Below are 16724 nucleotides of genomic sequence, written 5' to 3' on the forward strand. Positions count from 1 at the left end.
TACGGAGAGCTGGGCCTTTCTTTCTCATTATACCATACCCAAAATTCCATTGGAAGTGCTGCAGGGTCAGGCTCTTGGGAGGGATTAGCAAATCTCCTCCGGCTTGCCAACCGTACGAATGGAGGCGGTGGTAAAATCTCATTTCAGATTCTTTCTTCTGAAGATAAGTGACTAATACAGGCAAGTTGGAAGGCTATAAGTTAGAGGTTGACTACCAATTCTCGCGGTTTTTATTGTTCGAAAGTGTGGGGAAGATCATCTACGATTGGCTTTTGAGGAAAGAGAAAGGTGGGGTCGATGGACAACTGAAGACACATCCTGAAAAGGCTTGTCCAAAAATTATAGATGATATGAGAAGGAAATCGCCACTTCGTGAACGATTCAAAAATAGTTACCAGTTATGGAGTTCTTTCACATCAGAGACAGAGCCTGTCCAGAAGAGTGACGACATCCACGGCTTAAGATACTGTAACAATATCAACATCACAATACAGCTTCCCAGCCTCCATATTTTATTCTGCTTGCCCACAACAATGCAGCAACCCAGCTTCGCATTAGCTTACAGACCGTTAAGGGATCCTACTACCCAACAAGGTGACTTACGCGAATTATTTCACACCACTTTCCATGGTAGTTACACTAATTCTTTGCGACTTTGCTTCGTTCCACCAGTAGAAGACCAACGTTCTCCCCTCCTGAACTAACCGCCAAACTATTATTGTTCCAACCTCCAGGATTTCCGAAGCCCTAAGAAGATGTCGCGGCCATGCTACCATGCGCAGTACTCAACCCCGCTCAATTTAAACACAGCAGTCCATTTGTTATACCGAGACGAGTTCAGCGTATCAACGGTGCCTACTCCTGGCCCACATATTCCGAATTCGCAAAAAGACTTGTCACAACCAGCCGTGCTACTCCTTTTGTGAAGACACCCGGCAGGGAATGCTGCAGGCCCTCAAGGATTATCGCAGTGGTTCAAGTGTGATAAAGTCCTCGCTAGGCGCAGCGCTTGCTACGATGCACTCTCCAAGACTACGGACGAATTAGCCGGTCGACAAAAAGATTTCCTTGAGCTGTGCCATTCTCCTTTGCGACGATCGCGCTGAAGCAACACACAGCGAGCTTCTTATCACTTCCCATGTCGGATGTCCCTATCGCGCGTTTCTGGAGCGATGAGGATCACGAACATTTTCATGTGGACTCCTCGGGTGGAGTTGGTGCAAGATGCGGGGTGTGTGTCTGGGTGGAGGTCAATCAGCTCGTTCCATAAACAGCAAACGGCACCTCTCGCCTTAATTGATCCTAGCACCATGTCTCGGGCAGATCACTGTCTAGCTGCATAGCTAAACTACGTCGCAATTTTAGCTGGCTTTTCTCTATCCAATCTCCCGAGCCGGTGTCTGCCTGCAGTTGTCTTGGAAAAGATTTAAGACGAAAGATGCATGACGACCCAGCCCAGCATTGAGGAATATTCCTCACCCTTGACTTTCACTTTCATCCTGATTGAATACTCCTAGTCTGCAATTGTTTATCGCACAATGGCATCTCAAGCAGTAAACGGTCTTTCTGAGCATTCTTTTCATCTCAATGTTACCTTCGTCTCGGTGACCGGGTTTATGACCTTACTATCGACATGCTTGGTGGCTCTGCGTTTCATCTCACGCTCTCTTACGCTCTCCATTAAGTTGGATGACTGGTTCTGCTTTCTTGCTCTAATCTTTTCCTATGGGCTCCTATGCACCACCGCTCTCGTCACAACGGTGGGGCATGCGGGCATCCACATCACACAGTACAAGGACCCCCTTGTGCTAGAAAGATACTTCCAGGTACGCACGTAACGCATGGTAGAGGAATGTACCATCAGCTAACATCCGGTAATTCTTTGGTCCAGATCACATTAGCCGATATGGTAATCTACAACGTCAGTGTTGGGTTAACCAAAATCTCGATTTTGCTGTTCTATCGACGAATTTTCTCCATCAACAAGACTTTCCTATTTTGCAACTGGGTGGCCACCGGCCTCTCCGCAGGGGCCTGTATAGCTGCAGTCTCTGGGCTCATCTTCTCCTCCGACCCTGTGGATGCACAGTGGAAATTCTGGGAGCCCAGCACGACAATCCATAACAAGAGCTTCTGGATTGCTATGGGTGCAGTCAACATCCTTCTTGATGTAACTATTCTGATACTGCCACAACCGGTGGTCTGGCGGTTGAAGCAGACACGCCGGTGTCGCATTATGCTTTCGCTGGTCTTCAGTTTGGGTGGCTTGTGAGTTGGTCGATCAATTCACCTATTCCACAAGACTAATAATAGCTCCTCCCTCAGCGTCTGCGTGACCAGTATTGTACGGCTGGTGTATATGGCCACGATTGATGTAACCGATCTAACATGTACGTGCTCCCCCTCGTTCTTTGGAAGACCATTCACACTAACCACACCTCCTTTCCGTAAAGACACCTTCACCGTCCCCGGCATTTGGACCACGGTCGAAACAAACATGAGCATTATTTGTGCCTGTCTCCCGATGATTCCAAGCTTGTTTAAGCACATCCGTGAATCTCGATCGACTAAGGGAGCGAGCACAGGCTGGAGTGGCATTACACGCCTCCGCCTCTTTCACAGTTGGAAGTCCGGCTTTGGTATTCTTGGCTCAGTTCGATACCACGCAGTCGGTTCAAGACAGGAGCTCTACAATGACGTCGAAGCGGCAAGCCCCAAGAGGGCTAGCAATTATTGGGGTGATGTGGCCCAAGTTCATGCCTACACAAAATTGCGGGGGAGTTAGGGTCCCGCAAACCAACTTTTTCCCATTATTGGATTCATGATGCCCACGGATGTACGGCATATGCTTGAGAAGACAGATAGCAGCCAGTTGGGGAAGGAACTATGCTGAAACGTTTGAAAGGTGGCGAAGAGGACAAAGAAATGTCCAACTTTTCAAATGCCGTATGGCCAGCCTATTGCTTTCGCGTACGTTAGATTACTCCATAATCTCACTAGCCCTTTCAGGTCAGCAAGGAGCATTCTTGTATGACATTCATCTACACCGTACACGGTACAGGTTAATTCAGTTAAGGATGCCTGTTTGACCATGGAATTTTCCTAGCCAGCAAATTACTATATATGAAATGAAATCAACCGCAAATGCAAGCTGAATCACATCTTATCATGTCACAAGTTCACATCACTGCTATCACTCCAATTGGGCCGCGCTACGGCTCCGGCTCCTGCCGAATCTTCCCGCGGCCCCCATACGCTCTGCCATCCCACACTTAGTACTTTGTGTATTATTTAATATCATGATGTACGAACTATGCTAACACAGTCGTGAATTTGTATGGTTCTTGAGCTCAATGCCATGAAGACTAGTACCTAATGTGCCTTTTCGCAGCATTTTTCTGGATCCTAGATGCAACCCGCTGCCCCTCACTCTGCCCCAGCAGCCCATAGTCTAGCTATCAGGCCATTGAACCCAACAGCCTGCACACACCCGAAAAACTGGAGTTCGCTCTTTAATGTTGAAGTCCAATAACTTTGAGCAATTCGCACAGCAAGTTTCCTTTGACCAAGCCGGTCGTGCAGACCCTCAGTCAGCTGGTACTAGCGATCGACACAAGACGAGGCCTTTTTTGCTTCGGTTATCAAGGTATGTGGCTGTGGATGTATAAGGTTGGACTCAATTACCCATTTACATTAAATGTGGATGAAAACCCGCAAGCCTGCTAATGTATAATATCTTATGAACGCTATTCTCACGTACCAGAGCACAACGAATGGCAGGCCTGAACACATGCAGACAAATGACTAGCAGCCTACTTCATCAGAACCATTTTAGGGTTCTGCGCAACTACGCCAATGGCCAAGTATATATTGACCTACTCAAACCAATGTTGATCTGTGTCTTCCACATACACCTTTGGAGGTTCATTTCTTCCATCAATAAAGACAGAACCCCTATCAGTCTGATTGTGGCCGCCCTCTTCAAACACATATGAGATAACCTTAGGCTTCGCGATAACTCCCAACGTACTCGAAAGGACGGACTCAAAGATCGTGTTGTATTGCGAGAAGGGTGTATGGCTCGGAGAGAGTCGGCAAACTATCGCCGCCCTTTTCTCGTCTGGTTCCAGAAAGGACCCTTTCTTTTTGTTATAAAGGTTCAAGAAGTCGATCATTCTCCTCCAGACATGTGCTATGCCAGCATTAGGTTCGTCCATGCTATAGGTGAACAGAGGAACGTTAGCTAAAATGGCACCTTTGGTGGAAACGAGCACAACAGCAGAACCGCCATTCAAGCCTCTTGTACCAATTGTTCTTATTGGTTGTCCACTCGTGAACGAGACAAAATCGACTGCGCCAACGGGCACATCAATTGCCTCGTTGGATTGCAATGCATCCTCGAAGAGGGATGCGTTGGAAATGGTGGGAAAGGGCATTCTGAGGGATTTGCCGGTCTGGTCGAAAGCACGATTGACTATAAGACAGAGCAGCTCAAGTCTGGTTTATCGGACAGTTTAAAAAGACATATGCGTAGCTTCGCAGGTCCCTTCCTTCAACTGCGTATTTATATTCCATTTCCCCCCCTTCTAGAAGCAACTATATATATGCAAACTCCAACCTCGGTGGGTTTTCCGGACTCAGCCTAAGATTAACAGGGACTATACATAGATATACCCAAAAGCAGGTGGAAGAAGCCGTTGCAACATTACATCTACCTTCGTGATTTGTGCAGAAATGAAGAAACTAAACGTGAAACAAATATCTTCTTTTTTTTCACGGATGTGATGCGCCTGAGTTAGCCAAACGAGACCAAGATTATTAAAGAAGTACTTATTCATACTTGGTTGAAGCTATACAATATTTACGTTACGGAATAAATATCTCAGCCCCGGCTGGTTTGCTCTCAGGAATTTGTACAATATCCCAGAGGCATACTTGCACCGCTGTCTATTCTGGTTCTTATATCATTTGGTCTACAGGAACTATCCTTGCCATGACTGGGATCCTTTCGATCCCTTTGTCAGGTAGTGATACAGTCAAATATTTTTGTCAGGAATTAACAAGGTATATACTAGCCTTTCTGTCTCTATATATAAGTCACCGTTTCCAACATGTGTACAACAGAATGCGGGAGCTCCCAGGTCCAAAGCAAATGTTTGGAAGCTGAATCACCCTGAGAAATCTGCCTGTTTCGTCCATGCGTCCCTTCCGATTTGATCCATGCAGAAGTTTATTTAAAAAATAACCGTTGATATGTAAATGACCATCTCAATGACGTGACCATTCTGCTAAACCAAGGGACATTGGTGAAGATTGAACAGATGACCGTTTTTCCACGATCAAGAAATCATTCATTCCTTTAAATTCTAATTTGGTCGAGGCTAAGATATGTATGGGCTACTCATATTCAGGATTGATGGACGTAAGATTGGTACAAGGTTGTCCATATGAATGACATAGAGCACGTAGATTGTTGTCGGGGCATAACGGATAGATTCCACTGCATAAGTCAAAGGTCATTATAGTGGTCTCGAACAAACACTCAGGATGGGAATTGAGATATTCTACTTCTATAATGTACCCCAACGACGTTTAGAAGAATATTTCGCACAAGTTACAAGCTTAACATTTGTGTAAGTCGGATGTTAGCAAACTTGATCTGCTTCATATCCCGGTCAATCGTAGCTTACACAGGCGACGAAGTTTCCAATGTGCTCAAGGTTGACTTTGACACACTTACACGACATGAAGAACTTCTGGTAATCCAAGTGGTGGCTATATCCTAAATGAAGGTGCTCCTGCTCTAGCTGCAAAAGGCGGACTGCGGGGAGAGCTTGGGGCGGGGAATGGGAAAGCCAGGGATCGGCAAGGTTCATTCATTCCTCTTCTCTCCATCTTGCGTGTCTTCTTACGTCCATCTCCACAAAGCTACTACTTGTACAAGCTACAATATATAAGCCAACTGGAGCATACAGTATACTTCTTCAGGAGAGGTCGTTATCGCTGATCGCAAGAGATGACTGGATCAAGAAAAGGAAAGCGGCGCAGAACAGGTATGTTCCAGGCTGCTGGGTTTATCTGAACGAACAACTCTAATCAGTTAGCAGGATGGTAATAAACCATTGATCCTCAATTATATTGTAAAATATAGACTGAATAGACGTGTCACAGCACTCGTTGCAGATCCAGCCATACAAAATGTGATGAAAAACGTCCTCGCTGCGGGCGCTGTCAAAGACTTGAGCTTGAATGCCAGCTATCCGACTTCATTATCCCCTCGAACTGGAATTCCTCATCCTCTCAGGCACAAACTATAGACCTAGGAGCTCGTTTTCCAGTCTCCACCTGGGACATATTCAATAATACTTCTACCCCATTGGGCAATGCACTCCCACCCATTCAATCCATCCCCTCTACTAAATCACCATCACCTCCAACTCTCGATGCAGAAAAGGTAACACTACTCCAAGAATACCAAAACGGAGTAGGAACATGGGTAAGTCTATTCGACAGCCCTCGCTATCTCACGCACACCATTGTCAAACGTGCCCTTGGATCCCCACTACTTCTAAACGCGATCTGCGCCCTCACCGCCAGACAAATGAGCATGGCGGGTAGAGGCGACATGTGGAAAACCACCGCCGTTCATTACTATGGAGAGAGCCTCCATCATTTGATTCATATGTTGAATGGCCCATCATATGGCTCTGATGATACCCTCGCTGCAACAGTTCTACTGAGTAGCTACGAGCTGTTTACATCTCCAGGTCTAGATCATCGTCGCCATGTATCGGGTGCTGTGACTCTGATCAGGACTAATTCACATAATGCTAGCTCTGGAGGCTAGAAGGCTGCAGCTTTCTGGGTGTATGCGCGGCAGGATGTTGCCATGGCCTTGGTACATGAGTGTCCTACTATGCTTTTGCCGGATGAGTGGGGGGTGGAGTGGACTGATGAGGAGATGGATGAGGATTGTCTGGGAAATAAGATTATTTGATTGTGGCTAAGGTTATAGCGCATACGTTTGGGGAGGTTGGTGGTGTCGCTGAGCACTCGCTGCGTCGTGATAGGCTGCGGTTGGTTGAAGAGTTGGAGACCTGGAGGGGGTCGTTGCCCCCATCGTTTGCTGGTATACCTTTTGGTGCTCCTTCTGAAGAAGGATTTATTAAGCGGTTATTTGCAATTCCGTCAACAGGTGAGTTTATATTCATGGTATTACCGGTTCAGTTAAGTGATTGTCTAGCGGCCACGATGTGCATGTATCACTTAGCACATCTGCTATTGCTCACCGAAGGACGCAATCCATCCCTTGCGGGTGAGATTTCACCGGTAACAAAATACCTTGTGCATAAATCTCTGGTGAATACTGAGACAGAATAGGATGAAGTGGATAAACATGCACGATCTGTGGCAAGCATAGCCTCATCACCTATATCGGATGCTTCACTTGTGCAAGCAGGGCAGCCATTGTATTACTGTGAGTCAGAACTTATCACCCATAGATGGAGACTAATAGTTACGATAGCAGCAAAACACATATCCACTATTGCTGAGAAGTTTAGAATGTGGACACTGTTAGACGGCATTGAGAACCGGCTCGGATTCCATACCGGTCATCGCATCAAGCAGCTGCAACAACAATTTAAACTAATTTGAGCTAATCCTCCACCAAATAAACTTGTTCCCTAAAACCAGTGCGATCTCTGTTATAAGCGCATATATAAGATATCACATCAAACAATCATTCAACCCTCCTCCAAATCCTCACCGGCATCCGCCCCGGCCACAAATTAAACGCCTCCTCCCACTCCAGCACCCAATCCTTAGACGGCAACGCAAACTCATAGCGATGAACCAACGTAGCAACCAGGATCTGCTGTTCAATGAACGTGATATTCCGTCCAATACACGCCCGCGCATCACTACTAAAGGGAATGAAAACAGCCCGCATCTGCTTAATCTTTTCATCACCTTCTAACCACCTTTCAGGCCGGAAGGCTTCAGGGTCTGGAAAGATCTCTGAATCTCGATGAACAGCGTATGTGGGAACACTAACTGTAAAGTTACCCGGGATTCTTTCTCCCAGAATATACATGCCTTCCGGGGGTGTCTTTCTTTCCAGTCCCCTCGGGACGGGAGGTGATAGGCGCAGCGACTCTTGCAGACATGCTTTCAGGTATGGCAGGTTCTTGACTTTGGCATATGACGCCACTCCATTCTCAACAACAGCGCCGGATACTTCCTCTCTGAGCTTTATCAGTGATTGCGGGTTCTTGATAAGATAGTACATGACGTTCGTCAACGCGATGGCCGTTGTATCGGATCCTGCATCCACTGCACATTGTCAGCATATCATATTTATATAACCCAGACATCATGACTCGAAAGCAATACTCACACAAAAGCCCCGCCTCGGCCTCAATCTCTCCCCTCTCCAACCCCCTCCCAAACCCCCTCTTATCCTCAATCAAACACCCCAGAAAATCACTCAACGTCTCCCTACCCTCCTGAGCACTCACCCTCTGCTCCACCAAACTCCTCACAACCCTCCCAAACCTCCGTCCACACTCCCACTGCTCCCTCAAATATGGTGAAACCACCCTAGAAACCACCCTCAAGAACCCAATCCACCCACTCGCCCCAATAACCCACGAAGAGACCCGATTCCCCCGATGCAAGCACTCAATATACCTAACAACCTCCCCATCCACATCCACCTCATCCGACCCCCTATCCAGTAGTCCCAGCTTTACACTCAACCCTATATCAGCAATCGCATCAATAGTGAACAAGTTCAACCAGGATCTCAAATCAACTTCATTCCCATCCATCTCCCCATTCGAAGATGATGAACACCGCCCATCCAACTGCCGCAATAACCTCTCCACCTTATCAACAATCTTAAACTCCCAATTTTCGAGATTCTTCGTGGAGAAGGCATTCGCGAGCATTCGCCGCTTTCGGGAGTGGTCGTCGCGGGAGATGGTGTTCAGCATGTTGGAGTGAGTGTGGGTTCCTTTTGTAAGTGCGTAGACGTCGTCTTTCAGGCATGGTGTGCCGTGGCCGTAGATGGCTGGGATGGCTTTGGGGTCTGCGATGGAGAGGGCGGTGGGTGAGAGGCGGATGATGGGGTGGTTGTGCTGGTGGTGGAGGTTATAGAGGCGTTGGGTGCGGAAGGAGTGGCGGTGTTCGTAGGTGTAGGAGAGGGTGGTAAGGTTGGAGAGGGGGTTGAGAGGGGGTTATTTGGTTAGGGTAATAGTTTTGGTGTTGAGGAGGTATGTGAGGAGGGCGAGGATAATGAGGGTGAGGGTGAGGAGGAGGCCCATTGTTGGTGGGGATGGTTTAGTTTTAATTTCTTGAAGAGAGTAATCAATGAGTGTATCTGGAGTATTTCTGTTGTATTGGTGTCTCCTGGATTAGTCTCTTTTCTGAGTATTAGCTACATATTTATCTATCAATGAATACTGCGAGACTGCGCAGCTAGAATCATATTACCCAAAAGGGTATGTTAAGAGCGGAGAAGCAGGTCTGCAGCGGATGTTGTGCAGATTGAGCGGAAGACATTCCTTTTCGGGAAGTATAAGAGCGCGTGTATTTCCCTTTTATTTTGCGTACTACCGCCAATGGCGAGTTTGACAAAGCGATGCACACACGACTTGCGCGATTTTCTCTTTTGACTCGAAGGACCATAACTTCATCTATGCTGTAAGCCTATTTTCGTTAAAGTTTCGTTGCCCTCTGAGCAATCTAAAGTCAGGAAAAGGTAGGTTCGCTAGTTTCAAGATAACGATAGCTCGTTCTGTAGCTTTTGTTGCCCAAGCCTTTTGACCCTCCAACTAGTCGTCTCTAGAGCTATTTCCGACAGCGGATTACCGAGATGAAGGGTAAGACCGTATCGCTGTCGATGACGCTCATCACTTCTCTCCCGAGCTTCTAGCATATTGGCCGTCATATATTCGAGACCGGAAGCTGGGACTAGCCAAATTTTCTGGTTTGTGCAACCTTGAGGACACTGGGGCCTTGAAAGCGCAATATATTCTCCCGTGTCTCGATGCCATCTAGGTCGATAGTTGCTACCACAGCGCTGACCACATTTGCTGCATTTTAACTCGATAACAGCTGGCTTAGTGTGATCTTCAATCGTAGGCTTACATCCATTCTGGTTCGTCAGGTCGTTGTCATTATTTTCGGAAGGCTCACCGGGAGTTATATTCTGCAACTGTGCTTGTGATGCGTCAATACCCTTCATGTTCCTGCGCCTCTTGGAGGGAGGACCGTTATCAAGATTTCTGGGCGTGTTAGAATGACCTAAGTTCTCATGTGAACGCCTGGAATAGCTCCGAGCTGTGAACGTGCTTGAGGGGCGGGCATCAAGATGCGCGATCAAGGTTTGATCGTCCATATATGAGAAATTGATTGCAAAAACGGCGAGGTCACGTAGGGAGATGAAAGAAATATCTTCATTGATAGGAACAAAATGCTGGTCGTTACGAGAGCAATTGTGGCATGTGAACGATCTGGGAATGTATTTAGGACGTGTTCCTTTCGTCCATTGGGGACTTCTATCCAGCGCTTGATTTCGAATGGAAGTATTCCCTATCATAGTCCTCTCCCTACAGTATAAGCACCAGAGTTCAATGGTATTGAAATACCCTTCGCACTCCTCACCGTTGCGGATCAGCTTGCTAGCTGCAACGGTGGTATTGGTCAGAAAATCGAATACCATATATGGCGTCTTATCAGCCGGTACGGCATATCTTGTTGTTTCATAACAAGCCTCTGAGTCACATTTGCATTCCCTACAAATATATATCCCAGAGTGTTGAATAGAAAACCGGGGAAGGAGATCGGGGGGCTGCGGGGAGCGACAGTTGTCGCATACACAAGGCATGCTTTCGAATGTGGAATAGTAACGGGAGGATCTGGCTGTTGGTCGGTAGACACGATAGACCCTGTTCCGAATCCTAGCTTGTTGCATATTCATCAAAGCTTGAATTAATTCCATGGTATTTAGATTGGATGGTTGTCGTTCATCACCTCCAACGCAATGCTTATTGTACGCAAAGACCAGGTCATCGCGAGTTCTGATGCATAATCCACTAAAAAATGAATGTTGTTGAGCCTGAAACCATTCTCTCATAACCGCACAGGGGAAAGGCTCCAGCATGTTGCTCGCCATATTCGGAAGCTTATATTCCTGCCTGAGCTCTCGCGTGCCCAAACGTTTCCTACTGTCCAGAACTTCTAAGAGCACCTCATCCAATCTTTTCAAGCTCATGACCCCGCTTGTATCTGTGACTAGAGGGCATGCAGCACCTGGTGTCGATACATTCTTTTGCCTTGGCAGGTCAATAATGCCAAGCCGAGAGTTTTGTTTCTCGGCTAAGCACCACTCATTGAAATACGCGTTCTGAATAAATCCAGCCTTGCTCGCCCAAAGCCTCGTAGCATGATAATCAGCAGTAAAAGGCAAGCATGCCAACTGATGGGCAACACTAATCCGTAAATCTTGCTCTTTTGCTTCCCTTTGGGATCTCAACTGATAAGAGAGAAATTTCTGTGGGTGTAGCGCGAATATGATGAGTCTTGCGATTTTCTTCCCTGCCATAACTGGCTCCCACTCGAAATGGAGCCATACACCTTCGTATTCGCCCCATAGACTAAGCGATGTTAAAATCAACTGCTTCATCGCCCACTTTCTTACTGCAGCACCGTATATTATCTCAATCTTCGCCTGCAGTGTGCTTCGAATCCAATTCGTGTGCTTCTCATGGAAAGCCCGGATATGATTTGGATACTTGGCAAACGGGCAGAAGTCCTCTCGTCGGTGGAAGTGGTCAAACATAAAGTGAAGCTCAGGGTCGTAGTGATGGTTCATGATGAGTGCTGTGCACCCATTTGTAGCATCAGCAACCTCCCCGTTCTTGGCGTGAAGGGTGGTATAAGAAGGATTGTGTAGGTGATGAGCGATACGCGCATGCCATGAGCCTGACGGGCGAACAATATGCTCCGCACAACGATTGGGAAGTGGGTCCTTCCAGAGCTGTGTTTCTGCGAGCTGGAAGGTACATAATTTCTCAGATATCGCTTCATGATCGATCTCTAAGCCCATGATCTGATTAGTTGAAATTTTGATTAGACTCTAGCCGCTTCCCACTACATACCAGTACTTTTCTCCCTATTTTCAAGCTCGAGCAAATAAGGCCGAAGCTCATCCAGTTTGTCACGCAACTTCAAAGGGGGCTCGGGGAGAAATAAGTTCCCAAAAAGTCGGTATGGTCCTGCGAGAGCCCTTTTGGACTGAGAGGTCCCGAATGCGTCTTCTGGTGGCCTTTCTTCAGTAAAACTTTTTATCTGATCCATGAAATAACCCAACGTCGTAACAGTAACCAAATCAGAATGGTCGTTAAAGGTCAGTCTCTTGAGCATATAGTAGGACTAGATGAGTGGTTTATGGTGGTGACAAGCGAAAGCATTTACGCAGGAGAAGGTATTTTCGGGTCTAGTGCCTTTATGTAGCTCATTCACATCTTAATGTTTTCACAGGCCTCGGGATTTCACGGTAGGTTCCGTAAATGGGTTTTCAATTCTTCTATATCAGACAAATGACCCTATCAATACCTCTAACATCCTCACCCACCCCCTTCCTCAGTCTCATCCTTCCCCTCCTCCCCCTTGGCAGCCTCAATCTTCACCCACCCGAACAAAATCGTCAACGCAATGCCAGCACACGCAACTCCCAACCAAAAAGCAGCCTTATACCCCTCCCTCTGGCCCTCCACCATCTCAGCAACAAAATCCCCCCACCCAACAAAGAAACTCACGCCCAAGAACAACACACTATTCGCCACCGCGGCCGCCAAACCCTGCTGCTTCTCAGGCAACGTGGTGGTAAGGAACACATTGGTGATATTATACGTGATATCCACGCCCACGGTACCACAAATCATTGCAGGGAAAATATACGCCCAGTAACTTACCCCTTCCTTGGGAAGAATAGCGAAGAGGAGCGGCGCCATGACCCATCCTATGCCCGAGAGTATGAGGAGGAGAGTCCCCGGGACGATGTGGAGGATTGTACCGCCGACGAAGCTGAGGACAATGCCTCCCAGCGCGAAGGGAAGGTACCATACTACCACCATTAGGGGGGAGATGTGCAGGATGTTTTGCATGTAGGTTACTGTGTAGAGGAGCCAGATGCCGAAGGTGCCGTAGAAGAGGAAGAGGGCGATGAGGAGAGCGGGGAGGTGAGGGACGCGGAAGAGGGTCAGCGGGAGGATTGGGGTTGGGGTTGCGTTTTGGTTGTCGTCTGTGTCGGAGGAGGCTGAGGTGAGGCGGTATTCTGTGTAGATTGCCCCTGCGAGGAGGATGCAGCCGATCACCAAGGTCACAGGGATGTAAGGTGTGCGCCAGCCGTTAGGGGCGTGGCCGCAGTCGTTGACGGCGAAGAAGATCAGGATGAGGCTGGAGATGAAGAGGGTGGCGCCGAGGTAGTCGATCTTGAGGGTTGGGTTGGGTCGTTGTGTGCGGATCGGAGTGGGGATGAAAATTAGGGCGGCTACGAGGGTGATGAGGATCAGGATGGCGCCGATCCAGAAGTACCAGCGCCAGGTGAGGAGTTGGTCGGCGATTCCGGAGACGAGGATGCCTGCGGAGAAACCTATGGGGGCGCAGCCGCCGTAGATACTAAAGACGATGTTCTTGCGGGGACCCGGAGGGTAGATCGAACCCAGCAGCATGATGCCTGCGGAGAGGATGGCGGCGGGGCCGAAGCCTTGCAGGGCACGGCAGAAGTTGAGCATGATTTCGTTTTGGGAGAACCCTGCTATGAGCGTCCAGACGAGGTGCCATGTTAGGCCAGAGATGAAGACCACGAAGCCGCCGTATTTGTCGGCCAGCTGCCCGAAGAGGAGAAGGGAGCTGCCAGCTGTCAGAGCGAAGGCGCTGGAGGGCCAGCCGGTGGATGCGGCTGGGATATTGAGGCTTTGAGAGACAGATGGGATGAGGACGTTGAAGCCGGAGATGAAGAATTCCTACCATAATGTGAGATGAGCTGAAGACTGGGCGGGATAGTTGATACGGACTTACCGACATGATCTGGGACAACAAAAGGGCCACGCAGAATCCGATCTCAATGACCAGGTTAGGGAAGATGCGTGGGCGCTGTCGACCCTGACGATCGACATCTTGAGGTCGCTGGTCCTCAGGACACTGTTCTTTCATGATCCGTTGTTGATTCACACTCAGCAGCCATGCTAGCTCTGCTCTGAACGAGCTCGAGACATGGGTATAAATATGCGCATCGCAAAAAGCAGACTTCCCAAACAAGGCACTAAATTGAGTTAATAGGTTGATTCATAAGCAGTTACATTTTGTCTCCAGCTGGAAAATTAAGCACCAATCCAAATGGAACCCATCTTATAAATGAAAAAGGCGACATGGAAGTTCCTGGGGAGTCGGTCGAGTATCAAATCCACTCAGCCAATAATGTATTAGTTGCCGTCTGGATTATCCACTATATTCTGATATTCGACGAATCGGGTCTATCAAAGTTCTTGGCCACCACGCTAGTTGCAAGTCCTCCAGACAACTTCCTATTTCGGATAGCAGCCCTAACCGGCATCTACTTTTAGGTCGTCATGGAGTTTGTCACTTTGCTGCAGAATTTCTAGATCAGGCACCTACGAGAGGATATCTAGAGAGCTGAAATTAGACAATAACTGTGATCATCAAGATGACGACCATGGCAGCATCATACCAATAATGAGCTGCAAGACATGTCATTTTTTACAGACACTTCCGTACTCCGATCTTTCACCGGATTACTCACCTACAAATGACAACAAAGGAGGAAAAGAGTATAGACAACAGAAGCTCTCTAATCATAAATACAAAAAGCGAAAAGAAAAAAAAGAGAATGGATGAGCCCAGCCCGGCTCGATCGGACAACCTTACGATCTGGAGTCGCTGCAGAAGATGTTAGAAGATGTTGGGAATCCAAATATTGGATCAGGATAACTTACTACGCGCTACCAATTGCGCCATAGGCCCATTCAGGTGACAAACAGGTACCTTTTATGCTACATGTTCCGGGGCTGTACTACCACACGAAAATCTCGTTGATGCATATGTAATTTTAATGGCAGCACCTGATCTAAGTATGACTAGATTACCACGTGGGAGAAAATATACCTAAGATCCTGTCTGTGTTGGTCGTGCAACCGATTACAAATCTGCATGCACTGTTATGTCACTCTTGTATACTCTGGAAGCCTACACAGGGTAAGGTATTGTACCTGACCGACGTTCACAGCTAAGACCTGGATCTGAAACAAAAGGGCAGTATGGATTCGCAACTCCACCATCGGATAATGCAAAAGAAGAATGATATATATAAGCCGTAGAGTATACCTACATTCTAGATATCAATGAATCAATGGAACCATTCAGTAAAAATAAATCCATTCCTACCCCCGAAATACTCAAAATGAGAAAAAGCAAAAAAAGATGGTATGAGCCCAGCCCGGCTCGATCGGACAACCTTACGATCTGGAGTCGCTGATGAAACTGTTAGATGCTGATGTAATCCAGAATTGGATTTTCAAGGTGAACTTACTACGCGCTACCAATTGCGCCATAGGCCCATAGGTGAAGAACTTTTCTTGATTTTGGGCTTATGACGGCTGCTGACAGTATATAGGTAATGTATTGTAATTGTTACTTTGCATATTAGTATGTGTCTGTATTTGATCTTCATGGAGCGATATGTATGCACGCACTAGAAGGTCTGAGAGCAATGATTTACTAGATATGAATAATGATATGGAGGACTAAGCTATTGAATGTTAATGGTGGATATACTCTGTGTATGCGGTCTCAGTTATAGGTACTATGGGAGGGTCCGTTTGATCCGATCTATACATTCCATCGATTGTAAGATAGTGGAGTAGACAGTGTAAAGCGTGCTAGAGACTTAGCTTAGTCTAATATTACTCATATCAGTATGAATGGTCTGTACTGCAAATAGATTAATTTAAATATATCTACTTCACCTGTCATGTGGTATGAGATGTGTACTATCCCAGCCCCAACGGAGAACTCCATCCAGTGCCGACATGCATTCAAAATCTATAGACCTCCTACTCTAATAGTATAATCGCATTCATTACCACGTATGAAAGACCTCATGGCAAAATACAAGATGAAACCGATCAACATTCCCAGAATTAGTAATATCCATCCCATCCCACACTGATCCATAACATGTAGTAAGTACATGCAGTATACCCCGCACACGACACCACAACCCATTCAATCCCAATAAAACTTGATACATCCAACCAACATTCACCCTGGATACTAACCACGGTATAACAAATCCCAAGTGACCTCCAAAAATTATTAATACCTTTATATACCTTTATGCATACAAACATATCCATCTCAACCCCACCACCACCGACTCAGCTGAGTATGTGGGGCAATGAGGGTTAAAAAAAGCAAAAAAGATAATGAGCCCAGCCCGGCTCGATCGGACAACCTTACGATCTGGAGTCGCTATTTCAATCTGTTAGAAGGATGTTTTTGCAATCTGTTGGAATGCAAGTGGAACTTACTACGCGCTACCAATTGCGCCATAGGCCCATTGTTGGTGCTTTGCTTTTTCTCAATTTGTTAAATGAGTGGGGTTCTATGAGTGGTAGATCTTCGGACAGATTTGCTGT

General features: G+C 47.1%; 6 protein-coding genes, 2 non-coding genes and 1 pseudogene across 9 annotated transcripts; 2 read left to right on the forward strand and 7 right to left on the reverse strand.

Moving 5' to 3' along the window:
• Positions 1-1172: 1172 nt before the first annotated feature.
• Positions 1173-2825, forward strand: BDQ94DRAFT_161790 (uncharacterized protein; the record flags this gene model as incomplete). Its single annotated transcript, XM_026769438.1, has 6 exons — positions 1173-1217; positions 1307-1412; positions 1555-1826; positions 1892-2268; positions 2326-2485; positions 2586-2825. 6 exons carry the CDS (start codon positions 1173-1175, stop codon positions 2823-2825), a joined length of 1200 nt encoding a protein of 399 aa, XP_026622797.1.
• Positions 2826-5547: 2722 nt separating this feature from the next.
• On the forward strand, positions 5548-7656 carry BDQ94DRAFT_182064 (Zn(II)2Cys6 transcription factor; the record flags this gene model as incomplete). Its single annotated transcript, XM_026774053.1, has 8 exons — positions 5548-5633; positions 5752-5974; positions 6161-6799; positions 6848-6974; positions 7016-7141; positions 7271-7329; positions 7381-7477; positions 7529-7656. 8 exons carry the CDS (start codon positions 5548-5550, stop codon positions 7654-7656), a joined length of 1485 nt encoding a protein of 494 aa, XP_026622798.1.
• Positions 7657-7741: 85 nt separating this feature from the next.
• Positions 7742-9564, reverse strand: BDQ94DRAFT_161792 (cytochrome P450; the record flags this gene model as incomplete). Its single annotated transcript, XM_026769439.1, has 3 exons — positions 7742-8334; positions 8399-9140; positions 9496-9564. 3 exons carry the CDS (start codon positions 9562-9564, stop codon positions 7742-7744), a joined length of 1404 nt encoding a protein of 467 aa, XP_026622799.1.
• A 214-nt stretch (positions 9565-9778) lies between these two features.
• On the reverse strand, positions 9779-12429 carry BDQ94DRAFT_161793 (uncharacterized protein; the record flags this gene model as incomplete). Its single annotated transcript, XM_026769440.1, has 2 exons — positions 9779-12102; positions 12165-12429. 2 exons carry the CDS (start codon positions 12427-12429, stop codon positions 9779-9781), a joined length of 2589 nt encoding a protein of 862 aa, XP_026622800.1.
• A 203-nt stretch (positions 12430-12632) lies between these two features.
• BDQ94DRAFT_173538 (major facilitator superfamily domain-containing protein) lies at positions 12633-14223 on the reverse strand (the record flags this gene model as incomplete). The annotated part of the gene is made up of 2 exons (XM_026772184.1): positions 12633-14033; positions 14089-14223. 2 exons carry the CDS (start codon positions 14221-14223, stop codon positions 12633-12635), a joined length of 1536 nt encoding a protein of 511 aa, XP_026622801.1.
• A 699-nt stretch (positions 14224-14922) lies between these two features.
• Positions 14923-15051, reverse strand: BDQ94DRAFT_t219 (annotated as a pseudogene). The gene has a single exon. The product of its transcript is annotated as a tRNA-OTHER (tRNA).
• A 462-nt stretch (positions 15052-15513) lies between these two features.
• BDQ94DRAFT_t218 lies at positions 15514-15644 on the reverse strand. Its single transcript has one exon. It is a non-coding gene; the product is annotated as a tRNA-Glu (tRNA).
• A 511-nt stretch (positions 15645-16155) lies between these two features.
• On the reverse strand, positions 16156-16547 carry BDQ94DRAFT_149838 (uncharacterized protein). The gene has a single exon (XM_026767466.1). It carries the CDS (start codon positions 16440-16442, stop codon positions 16227-16229), a length of 216 nt encoding a protein of 71 aa, XP_026622802.1. The 5' UTR covers positions 16443-16547; the 3' UTR covers positions 16156-16226.
• Positions 16513-16644, reverse strand: BDQ94DRAFT_t217. The gene has a single exon. It is a non-coding gene; the product is annotated as a tRNA-Ala (tRNA).
• Positions 16645-16724: the final 80 nt, after the last annotated feature.

Source organism: Aspergillus welwitschiae (genome assembly GCF_003344945.1).
Source record: "Aspergillus welwitschiae strain CBS 139.54b unplaced genomic scaffold BDQ94scaffold_34, whole genome shotgun sequence".
NCBI classification, from domain to species: domain Eukaryota; kingdom Fungi; phylum Ascomycota; class Eurotiomycetes; order Eurotiales; family Aspergillaceae; genus Aspergillus; species Aspergillus welwitschiae.

Bases quoted from the DNA above. Each gene is read 5' to 3' on its own strand.
- BDQ94DRAFT_149838 (XM_026767466.1), bottom strand. From the start codon at position 16,442: ATGGATATGTTTGTATGCATAAAGGTATATAAAGGTATTAATAATTTT.